At 39.6% G+C, this 12684-nt stretch overlaps 1 protein-coding gene across 2 annotated transcripts in view; it reads right to left on the minus strand.

The window, feature by feature from the left end:
- ARHGAP15 (Rho GTPase activating protein 15) overlaps positions 1-12684 on the minus strand; it is a 619400-nt gene that overhangs the window by 120348 nt on the left and 486368 nt on the right. For both annotated transcript variants that reach the window (XM_047082984.1, XM_047082983.1), the window contains one exon: positions 11246-11380. In XM_047082984.1, the coding sequence (XP_046938940.1) occupies positions 11246-11380 (135 nt within the window). The remainder of the gene's footprint in view (positions 1-11245; positions 11381-12684) is intronic.

Here is a 12684-nt window from a genome sequence, read left to right on the forward strand (position 1 = left end):
TAAAATATTCCACTGAAGTCTGATTTATGTGATGGGCTGAATGTGTTTGTCCCCCCGAAATTCATATATGGAAGCCCTAACTCCCAATGTGATGGTATTTGGAGGTAGGGCCTTTGGGAGGTAATTAGGTTTAGATGAGGTCACGAAGGTGGGGCTCTATGATGGAATTAGTATCTTTATAAGAAGAGGAAGAGACAGAAGAGACCAGAGCTTGCTCTCTCTGTCCACCATGTGAGGACACAGTGAGAAGACAGCTCTCTGCAAGCCACAAAGAGGGCTTTCACAGAACGGGATGCTGGCTCCCTGAGCTTAGACTTCCAGCCTCCGTTACTGTGAGAAATACGTTTCTGTTGTTTAAGCTACTCGGTCTGTGGTATTTTGTTATGGCAGCCTAAGCTGACTAAGAAAATTTTCAAACTTTACAGGGGCATGCTTGGAGGAACATAATCTTAGTGATGAAGGATCTGGAAACATTACTTTGTGAGAATTATTGAAAGAACAGAGAAAGGGAGGTGAACACTGAATAGAGGTTGCAGCTTATGTTTTAGGTCTTCTCAAATACTAAGGGACTATCAGCATCTTTCTCAGACACTATTTGGATTCTGACATTGACCGATGTGTTTTCTAGTTAAGCTCTAGCTGTTCTGTCTTTCCCCTTTGTGGAGGACTTTGAATCTTCTGCTCAGCTAACACAGCTCCATATTCGTTCAGCAATCCAGCTCTCAGAAGCACTGAACATTACAAATTCAAGCATAACAGATAGGGTTTTGAGGTGTTTCTGTGTCCAGTATTTGCTCAGGATCATTCCATTTTTTCCCCTAAAACATTTTTAAAATGGAGCACAAAGAAATAGAAATTTCCAAAAGAAAAGTTTGAATGAGGTAATAGTTCCTTCTTAGGTGCCAAGTAGATATTCAGAGGATAATACACAAAAGGTGTCAAAGAACTGTCTTACATTGTGCTTAGATATGGACTTGCAGGAAGAGTTCCCCGAACCATTGATTTTGTCTGTTGGTAAGACAGTATCAACCCTCCACCAGCAGGACAGATGGCAATAATTAGGTCTGCTCACCCCTTACTTGGCAGAGGAATGGATTTGAGATCCCAGAGAGTCCACTTTTCACCAGCTAAACACTCAAAGTGAGAAGAAAAGAGAAAGGGGCCAAGAGCTGACTGGTTAAACAATAATCATGGACTCAGGGTGTTAGGCATTTGACCTTTTAGAATTTCCAATTTTATGAAAAATAAAGATGTTGCATGAAATAAAATGGCGACGGGGGGCTGCACATTTAAATGGAAAACTAAAAGTCAACAAGAGGAAGAAACTCTCATGATTATCTGATAGAATTTTTTTTATAGTTCATGGATTTAAAAAAAATTAATGTTTTTACTTATTTTTGAGAGAGAGAGAGAGAGAGAGAGAGAGAGAGAGCAAGCCAGCAGGGGAGGGACAGAAAGAGAGGGAGACACAGAATCTGAAACAGGCTCCAGGCTCTGAGGAGTCATCACAGAGCTCAGTGCAGGGCTCGAACCCACGAGCTGTGAGATCATGACCTGAGCCAAAGTCAGACGCTTAAAGGACTGAGCCACCCAGATGCCTCTATAGTTCATGGAGACTTTTAAAAACATATTTTTGCCTTTTCTTCCAAGCATATTACTTTTGCTTTTAAACCCAGCACAGCTATTTGTTTTCTATAAAAGCATACCCACTCTCCATGTGTCTGTTTCCCAAAGTGTAGGTAGAAAATACAGAAGTCATTCACTAGGGGAAAATTCCATTCTCCAAACCATGCGGCAGTTCTCAGTGTGGTGATTCTGCAGTTCCAACCTGAGCAGAACTTCGCCAGGCAGTTACAGTACTCCAGCAGCCATCATGTCTACAGTTGAACGCTCCACAACAATATGGAGTGAACCAGGTGAAAAAGGCCACATCTCAGGGAGCCCACGATTGTCCTGAGTGTTATTTGCAAATAATTGTTTTATGGATAGAGAGGTAGAGGACTAAAGTTCAGGGGCTTGAGCAAATAAGAGCAGTAACATGTGTGCGATTCAGTTAAGAGAAAACAGGGTAGGCATCAGGTCTCATTCCATAGCAGGTTTTGAAAATACCTCACAGGAGGTCAATATGAAACTTCTCTTAAGAGAGTTGTAACAATAAAATGATAATAATAACAATAGTTATAAAAGTTTTCCATTTTAAAATCTAGAATATCATAAAGCGTGAGAGCCGAAAAATAAAAATAAAGTATTTCAGGTCTGGACGACATGTGTGTGCCCATGCGTATGGGGAGGGATGACTTCTTGCTTGATATGATTTAGTTGATAACTTTTTAAATGTTTTTGATTGTGAGAAAGATCTACAATGTTAGAAATATTTGCACAAGCTGGTGTATAGATTCCCCTGCCACACCCTAAACTCCTCACCTACCAATGGGTGTATCATTTTCATAGGCTGAAACATAGGGTACACTACCAGACAGCTAATTTTCCACCTGGGAGATGACTTTACTTTGTAGCTGTCTCTTCTGGTGCCACTGTGAGTGTCACAGATTACTAACACTAATATTTAATAGAAACAAGGCACTGTCAAGTTGGAGAAGCAGGCTGGTCTCTGGGTTATGATTAGGCTGTGTGTCCCATAACCAAGTGACAGACTTTGGATGAATCAAGTGAGGTTGGGCCTAGAAATGGTTGGTGGAACAAATGACAAGTGCCATGAGATAAAGAAAGTGGAAGTCCCTGGATTGTGAAGCAAGAGAATATCTTGTAATATTATCTTCAACATGTTTGGTACGGTCAGGAAGTCTGGAAACAAATACTAAGGCATAATCAAGATGGTCATATGTGTCACTTAAGACAGCTTTCCTGGAGGCGTGGAAAGATGTGGGCATGGACAGAAAGGTCATTTGAGAGTGTGGTCTAGACTGATTGTACTCTAATTTAATAATACTAGCTAACATTCACTGAATACCACACGCCAGGAAATCTGTAAGTAAGTGCTTTGCTATGGTTAGCATTCCATTAAATTCTTACAATCCCCACAAGAGAGGTACTATTTTTACATCCATTTTATAGATGTGGAAATTGAGGTGTGGAGGTCAAGAACTTGCTCAAAATCTTAACAGGTAGTAAATAGTGGAGACAGCATTGGAATAAAGGTGGTGGTATGTCATGCAGGTAAAAATTTGAGCTTAGTTGATGGGAGTAGACCTCACTGAGAAGTCAACATGAGTGGCAATCTGCAGATGTGCCAGCGGTAAAGGAATTGGGCGAAGACCCTCAATGCACTGGGGCTGTTCAAAGATGAGCCAGGACACCAGTGGGCTTCAATGAGACTGGCAAGGCAAGAAGAGTGAATAATGAAGTCTTAAGAATTTGTGGGCGACTAGATCATGTAGGGATTTGAAGATCTTGCAAAGAACCTGGCTGTTCTTCAAAATGAAATGGTGAGGCAGTCGCATTATTTAGCTTCCATTACTAGAACGATGCCGTATTGGGTGAGAGAAAAAAAAGAAAACTTGCTGGGCAATTAGGAGCAGACATTCTCCTCCTGGAGATGTGGCCGGAACCAGAGTTGGCGGTGGGTGGGCAGGCAAATTTTCAGAAGACGTCTCAGTGGTGATCACAATGTGGTGTCAACCCAAGAATGTGAAATGAGGCAGGAGCCTCCGTGTAGAATAAAAGGCCACAAACTCTCATTTTCATTAACATCTATTGATGCAGTGAACCTGATAACAGGCAATGAAAACCAGTCACTTCTATCTACCATTAGAGGAATGGCTCAAGGTAACGGTTTCCCACTAAGATATCGAGGAGAAATTCTGCCTTTTGCTATATATTTTTTAAAAGCACGTCTATCCAGTTGGAGCAGGGATGCTCAGGAAGCTGACTCATGAAGGCCGACTGGCTGATTGCTCAGTTTGAAAAGTTTATTGCTTTGCAAGTGACCTCTTAAGGATATGGAAGAAAGGAGTGCAAGTAAAAGGAAAGTTTTAAGGCAAAGCAAAAAGGCAAGCACCACATTTCCTAATGGAGCTGATATCTTACCACTCAATTAATTTCAGAGTCAGGGCCCAATCTGAGTTCTGAATCACCTTCTAGTTTTACTTATAAAGACTTTTCATTAAGCCAAATTAAGTAGATGGAGGTCCAGTTGTTTATTATCTAGCACTAAACCATTCCTACAAAAAGACACCTGTGCAAGCCATTTGGCTCTAGTCAACTATTTTTTTACAATTTAATTATGAATATAATTAGAATGAGTTAAGAGACAGGCTAGGCATTAGCCATAAAACTTCCAGTTTGCTAGAACACACACATAGACACACACACACACACACACACACACACACACACAAGGATTAAAAAGCAACCGCAACAAAAGCCCCCATCAAGTCTGTGAGAATGTTAGCTTGCAGTGGAAATGTTAGTGGAATGGAAGTACTTGTAACATCTACCTTTATTTTAATTTCAAATTTCCTTGAAATGGTGCTGTAGAGGATATTTTTATACTCCATTATTTTATAGCTCTGGTTTCTTTAGGGTGACCCTTTAAAGCCTGCTTTTTGCTTCCTACAGTTTTAAGGCAATTTGTCACTATCATGCATTCAATGTTTAGCAACTGTTTGTAGTCAAGTGCCTTGCAAGCTTTGTTTCTTTTCTCCCAAAGAGTGTCATCACGGAGTTGATGATGCATCAGAAATAGTTTGACCAAAGGGCAAGATAAAGTCAAGAGTAAAGAAAATATTTGCAAATATACTTGACTGGCTTCCCCCACCCACCCTCCCAATTACTTATTGAAGGCATACTTGAAGGTAAAATGGCATGATGGCCACAGGGGGAAAAATAACATTCGTACATGCAATAGATACTTTCTGCCACGGGGCAATGCCTTTAATTTAAATCATTTTTATATGAGGATAATGTGACTGACAGAAACACAAGACTATGAGTTGTATTTTAGGACTTGCATGGGATATACTCTACCTTTGGTGACCAAAACTTTGCATTTTAATGGTGTTCAGTCAGTCTTATGAATACTATTTCTCACAATTTGTTCTACTGCTTAATCGGTGTTTACAAAAGCTGAGCATTAAAAAATATATTGCCTTTAAGTGCATGTGTGACAACAGCTTTTAAACTGAAGACTTATATGGAACATCATTACTGTTTCAGTTTATCACTGACTTGCCTAATCTCTAAGGGTTATACACATATATATACCTAAGTGTGCATAGGCATATACATAAAAAACATGATATATAATAAACATTTTATATATAATAATATATAAATACTACATATTAAAAATAAGTAGTATACATGTATACACACACAAAATATTTGCTTTGGAAAACTGGAAAAGATGACAAAGGCATTGATATTAGAACCATAAGGTCATTTTGATTACGTAATTAGCATCGATTGAATTCCATGTAAATATACAGAGCATTGCTTTGCTTAGGGGTGGAAGGAAAAGTAATTATTTTTGTACACAAAGGGAACTTTGGAAACTCAGAATACAGCAAACCAACAAATGCAAACTCACGTGTTCTAATGAGAGCACCTAAGAGCTGAGGTGAAGGTGCCCCAAATGAAATTATCAGATAGTCCTTGAATAAAAGATCTTTGACCCAGGCTGAAGGCAAATCCCTAAGCCTATCCCTCACAAATAGGAAATAATACAGCTTGTAAGTAAATTCATGAGGCAATTTCTCTTTACTTCCCTCTCATCTACTAATCAATCAATAGTTTCACTGTCATCTCAACTCTGGCGATCATTTGGATTTGAGAGAAGGCAGATGGAAATGGATAGACTAAGAGCCTTTGCCGCATGGAAGGAAAGCATGGTGCTATCTTCACGTAAGCTAAGAGGGGTGGAAAGTATGTAGTAAGTGAAGATATGGCTCCATAAAAATGTCCAGACCTCAATTCCCAGAGCCTGTGAATATGTTACCAGACACAGTAAAAGAGATCTTGCAGATGTGATTAAGATAGGGCCCGTGAGATGGAGGAGTTAGTCTGGATTATTCAGGTGGGCCCAATGTAATCACGAGGGTCCTCAAAGGTCAAAGAGGGAGGCAGAAGAGAGTCAGAGGGGGATGTGGCTACGGAAGAGGTCAGAGTGATATGATGTAATGCGATTGGTGCCTGTGAAGGTGGAGGCCGACACCACTAGCCAAGGCATGTGGGCAGCCTTTAGGTGTTGGAAGAGGCAAGTAGATGGATTCTCCGCTAAAGCTTCCAGAAAAGAATGCAGACCTGTTGACACTTTGCTTTTGGCCTAGTGAGAACAGTGTCAGACTTCTGTCCTACAGAACTGTAAGATAATAAGCCACTGTTACTTTAGGCCACTGAGTTTGAGATAATATGTTATGGTAGTAGGAAACTAATACCCATGTTCTCTGGAAAACAGTGGTCTTAACTCAGAAAGCAGAGAGAAATCCCTGGCGAAGCACCCTGAAGTGGTCTTGGCTTGTTGCATGTTATAATTTGATACAAGGGAAAAACTGCAAAAAAGAATACTAATAAAACCCAAGCTTGAAATAGTTACTCACATGAAAGAGGAAAATAAACACTGCGTAGAGCTAAATAAAAGTCAAAAGGGAATGGGTGAACAACTGGTCATAAAAATAATAAAGGGTTAAAAATGTATTCAGAGAGGATAGCATTAAAGCATGGATGCTTTTAATGTTGAGTAGTAAATACTGAAACATTGCTCATCCTTGGAAAGTTCTACCTTACTTTTAACCTAAAACTCCACTATCAAAATTTCTGATCATTAAACTTAATTCTAACTTTGGTTTTAAAAAAGAAAGAAAAAATTGGTTGTGGTCTTACGTAGAATATATAGGTCTTATATAGGAAGATGTAATAGACAGATTTTTGGCAACGGCTAGTTAGTTATCCTTTGAGTAAGATTTCTTCTAAATAGTCCCCCAAAGGCAGTGTATGATGGTGGAAAGTATTTATGTTTTAGAGTCTGGAGTTGAATGCTAAATCTAATCTTTTGAGCCATGTGAACTGGAAAAATATTTTATGACTTGCTTTACTCTTCTGAAGAATTTATTTCTTTGAAATCACTTACTGAGTACCTAATACAGACTAAGGAAAATGTTATCCTAGTTAATTCTCACAGTAACTTTATGAACTAGAAATTATTTTCCACATGATCTTTCTACTTCTCCAATATCTCCTGCTTTGTTATTTTGAGGATTAAATGAGATAACTGTAAAAAATGCCAACAAGTTTTTCTCTTCTCTTTCCCTATCCCAGGGACTTGGGAAAAATGCAGACATTAAATCAGAAACGACTATTTGTTTCTATTCTTTGGTTGTGTGGAGTTATCAGAATGAAAAAGATAGAAATAGAGGTAAGCTTCGGACATTTCCTAGGATTTAGATGTACTAGAGATGTCCAGACCCCCGTAGGACTTTAGCTACAAGATTGCATCACCGATCATAAAACTCGATAGCTGTGTTTTTGTCTTGAGTTCACTTTCACAGTACTAATACCGCTTTCAGCACAAGTCACTTCCAGGGAATTAAGTCCTTGCAGTCAGTGGGTTAAATCCCCACGAAATAACCTGCAGGTGACCCAGTTGCACTGACCTCAAATATAGAATTTCAGATCAATGACTGCAGTACTTGGATTCTGAAATATCAAACAATCTCTGGTGTTTTTGTTACCTCAATGAGTGTTATCAGACAGGGGATCACTATGGCAATTACAGGTTCTTATCATATTAATGTTTGTGTCTGGCCCAAAAAGAAATTATTTAAAAAAGTAAATGCCTTCTGTTCTTTTTTCTCAGAATATGTAATGGTGACTTTCAAACACATAATGAGAATTAACAGTAATTCAAATAGCACAAGTGGTCATTAATTGCCCGTACATGAAATAACATTTCCTCCTCAGAGGGCGAAGCATTCCAGTTGAAAGTGGAATTCTTTTGGTCTATTCACTTTTTAACTCTGTCATGAAAGGAAAACAGATCTCCCAATTTCTCCCAAATAAAAATGTTAAGCCTTCACAAACTAGCATTGGGGTTAGTGAAAAAGAAAAGGGAAATAATGTTATAGGTACATGAACTGTAACATTGACTGGTATGGTGTTTTGCTAGTGTCTAACCAAAGAGTAGGAACCACTTCAAGTATTTACACAAACAGAGGGAATTAGTTCAATGCAGGGAACTGGTTACCCATATGATGAGGAAGTTGAGAGCCAAACAAGGAAAGAAAAGTAACCAGGAAACTAGCTGCTGCAGGAAGCTACTACCAGGCTGGATAGGAAAAAGACAGGAGGGTTCCCACCGCAAGATGGAAGCTGGAACCACAGTGGGCCTCTCCAGTCAAAGCTGAAGCCATGGAAAAGATGGACCTTCAGGTAAAGAACTATCTGAGACAGGTGGGTGGGCAAGGGAGAAGGGGTGGAGGATAACCTGACACACTAGCTGGCCTTTTCCTTCCCTGCCCTTCTGCTATCTAATGCCAGGGCTTACACTGGCTACAGCAGTAGGAGGCCAGCCCTCAAGAGTACCTGGGCAATGTAGCTGGCTGGGGTCAACCCTCCTACATTATAGAGCACAAAGGGAGGGGCAAAGATCTGATGGCCAAGAGCCCCAGAGCCAGCATCTACGGACATCTTTCCCATGAATTTCCTTTACCTGGTTGGTTTCTTTTCATGAAAAGGCCAAGAACTCAGAGGCAGGTCTCCTGAGCTTCTCACTGTATAGATTTTATGGGAGGCAGTGAGACCTATGATAAAACCCATCACCTCTCTGGGACTGGATATGAGTCTTTATAGTTTTGAAAGATTTTTTTTTAAACTCAACTGGCATGCAGTGGGGTAAAAATACCTACTCTGGTGTAGTTTTACCACTGTCAAAAAGTATGTGGCCATTCTCCCATTGCTTAAGGATATTTAAATATGAACTACCAAGGAGTTTAGTTGAGTTTATAACACCAAAACTGACTGCAAGATTCTGACAAAAACACATAGCTTAGTAAGCATGTTTCTTCCAGCATTGTTACATATTTCTCCACCGTGCTATCCGGTTGGTTAGTCCTTCCATTTTACGCAGTAAGAAATAATAAGTACTATTTTGAGTTAGGCAAAACAAGGTCGCTGAGGTTGATTCTTCTTGCCTTAAACAATGATAGAAAAACTACCTCCGTCGTAAGATCAAGTGAAAGCAAAACTCCTTCCTTGTTTCCATATTGCATTCTCAGACAAAGTTCGACCGAAGAAACACTGTTAGCATTTGTCTAGGACCTTACATTTTTTAAGGACTTTCTTAAGCACCATCTGGTTGGTTCTTGGCATAATCCATTTTATAGGTGTTGGCAAAAATCCTTGCAATAGCCATCAGTCACAACAGCATGATACCACTTCAACTCTGCCTTGTTCCATTCCGACTATGCCAGTGTTTCTGAAATTCTGTTGAGTGGGCATTGAGTCCAGGATAGTGCAGAGATGGTCTTATTCTTTGTGTAAATCCAAAAGACATGCCGTCACATGGGTTCTAAGGGCCTGCTTCCCCTATCTCTTAGGTAGGAGAATGGCTTGCCTTGTATCTTTAGAATCAGGTGGACTAAAGGAAGCTTAAATGATGGGTATCTATATCACAACCCTCATATCAGCATAGGTGCAGGTATGCTTACAAATAACATAACCCTCACCTAAAAGTCTGGAGACCATGACGTGAAATCTGTATGACTTCTTTAAATATACATAATCAGAAAGAGGTACCCCAATGCAAGTTCCCCAATTTCCTATAAGAACACTGTGCTAATATTGTGTTAATACTAATCTTTCATGCTCGCCATGTTCCAAGCCAGTATATCAGAATAAGCTGTTATGGAAATGCATGCTTATTTAGTTATTTTCTTTATTCCTCCTTTTAAAAAGAAGTTGAACCTGGGAACCATAAAATATTGTTCTTCTTGAGAAGCAGAAAGAACCATGACAAGGGATAAGAGCTGCAGCCTCCCCTCAAAACCCATAGTTAAGACACTGCTACTGTATTCAACAACAGCAACAATCACAACAACAAAATTGTGAGCAGACAGCAAGAGAAAGATCTTGGGAAAATAAATTCTGTTGCATTCCTCTTGATATCATTGTTCTGGAGCTTTAAACAAGTATGAAGACTAGTGGAGAGGGAAACAGAATAAAAGGGCATTTTGAGGGGCTGTTCTCCAACATGGGGCCCCCAATCCCCCACTCCCACTAATGGAAATACTGTACACACAATTATCCAATATCAGACCTCCTAAGCAGAACATTTTTTTTTCTTGGAGATTTTTCTCTTGGACTTTAATTAAGCTCCTGCCAGGCTTGCAAGCTTTTTAATTTTACCTTTCTTTCTTCTTTCTTTCTTTTTCCTCCTTGAATCAGCTTGCTAGCCAGGAAACTTTTTCCAAGCTGTCACAATTATAGTAAGTGTACCCTAAGATATTAAATTAGATGTACCGGTAGTTGCTTCTCCAAGCATCAATAGCAAAAGTTTCCTTGCATTTGGAAAGATTTTCATTCATTCATTCATTCATTCATTCATTCACTCTCTTATACTTAAGTGTGTGTGTTACAAATGCAAAAACAATAGAAAAGGAAGCTTCGAGGAGTGTACAATGACTATTGGTTTGTATGTGACATAATTCAACCTCCTACAAAGTCACCAGTTTAACAGAAGAAACCTGCCATTACTTAATTGAATCTTCTTACACTGCTCATAAGCAAATTGTAGCGGAGTATTTACTAGTATTGCTGGATGAAGGGTGAGGGAGCCTTGAGAAGGTGATGCCTCAGTTGATGATTTAACTAACACCTCTTTAACGAAATGTAATGAAAGCCACTTAAATTCTTTTTCAAGACGCTTTTGTATGCAAACTCATTGCCAATTCTGAAACTCTCAAGGCAGGGACTGGGAATGCCAAAGGTGATCCCTCTAAAACAGATTCCGTGAGAAGCTATTTTCATTTGAGGTTGTTTAGTTGAAAACTGGCCACTCTAAATAGGTTACCCTATTCGCTAACAACAAAGCAAAATCAGAACTCAAACGAAAACATCTCAGAGAATATTGCAGGGCCAGGCATCAAAAACACAAAACTAAAATGAATCATGTGGAGCACCAGGGATATTACCATCTCCATGATTGCTATCATTGTCATTCTTACTTGTTTACTTAATAATTCCATGCTGCCAGGTTACTCCACCAAGCGCTCCTGTCTGTGAGGTTACTTACTGATCGCTTCCACAAACTGCTCAAAGAAGCTGTAAGGGAAGAGCGGCTCAGGCAGCTCCCGGAAAAACATCTTCAGTGCTCCGGTGACAACGTGGATGTCCTCCCACTGGCTGTCGTCCAAATTCAGCTTCTCTTCTGGGAAAACACGAGGAGAAATGGAACAACTGGTTTTAATGAAACAATTACAAGACACTAATTATTATGTTAATGTTTGCCTACTATCATCAGCAACCGTTAACAGCCTTCTGCACCTAGAGGTTTGGTGCTGTGCGTGGTTTTTTTTTCCCCTTTTCCGTAGGAAGGGAACATTTTCAATGGAATACCATCTGTAGGAATGCAGCTAACAAAAAAACAAGAGACACAAAGAGACAGTGCCATTGACACAGTATGTCAGATACATTTATTCCCATAATGCATCAGTATGAAAATTAGCATCACAGCTCAACATGATTCAAAGCTATTTGGTTTTGAGGCCGAGGGGCTAAGAGTTGCCAATGATGGCCGGCTCAAGGGACCGGCCTAAAGGCCTTGCTGAGCCAACAGGAGACATATGCTAAACACGGCAATAGAAAATGAGTTATTGCTTTACATGTGTTAGCCTTGCTATGTACAAGGGAATAATGGGTAACACTTTTTTCCCTTTTTTGCTGAATATAAAGTCAGCAAGGAATAGAATACTGAGTGAGAAAGGATATTAATTCCTTCTTACTGCTTCAAAAATATCTTTTTTTTTTTTTTTTTTTTTTTTTTTTTTTTTTTAGTTTTCATCTCAGCGAGGAAAATGTGCCCAGCAACAATATTAGACAGACCCCTGTTGGCCTACGGAGGCTATGCAAAGCTGTCAAAAATGATAACGCACTAAAGACAAACCACAAGTGCTTACCCACTCCGCCTACAAACAACAGAAATGTTTGCTTGGGAAGCTGGAGTGAGTTGAGAGATTTAAATATTAAAGGATGTAACTGCCAAAATGAAGTTTTTAGAAGAAGTAAAGAGACGCTGGACAACTATTTTCTTCTTGTTCGCCCTCAGAATGAAAGTCTGGAATCATTCTCACCCAAGAAGTGAAGGTAGCAGGATCTGAAAGCAACATCTTTACATACAACTGAAAGGAAGCAAAGCACGCAAGCATTGCTGCTGATCGGTAGTATTTGTCTTTGTAAACATGCGACATCAAAGCGCTTTTGAATTCTAGGTGGAACAAAAACTAAAGCTAATCATTTTTAACAGCCTGAGGTTAACTGAGCAGCCTAGTCTCCTGGCCAGAACTTAACAGGCATTTGGTCAACTGGATTTTTGTTTCTTTACCAATGTCTTGGGCTCAGGTTCACATGCCCCCTCTGTGTCAGTTTTATGAAGCAGAGGAGAATTTGCACCAAAAATGTGAGAAAAGCTGAGAATTGTCACCATAGGGAATCTCCGCATGGGCTGTTTTGCCA

The sequence above is a fragment of the Lynx rufus genome, unplaced genomic scaffold (assembly GCF_022079265.1).
Source record: "Lynx rufus isolate CCGP_SWC_20201006 ecotype Redwood Valley unplaced genomic scaffold, mLynRuf1.p SCAF_2, whole genome shotgun sequence".
Lineage (NCBI taxonomy): Eukaryota > Metazoa > Chordata > Mammalia > Carnivora > Felidae > Lynx > Lynx rufus.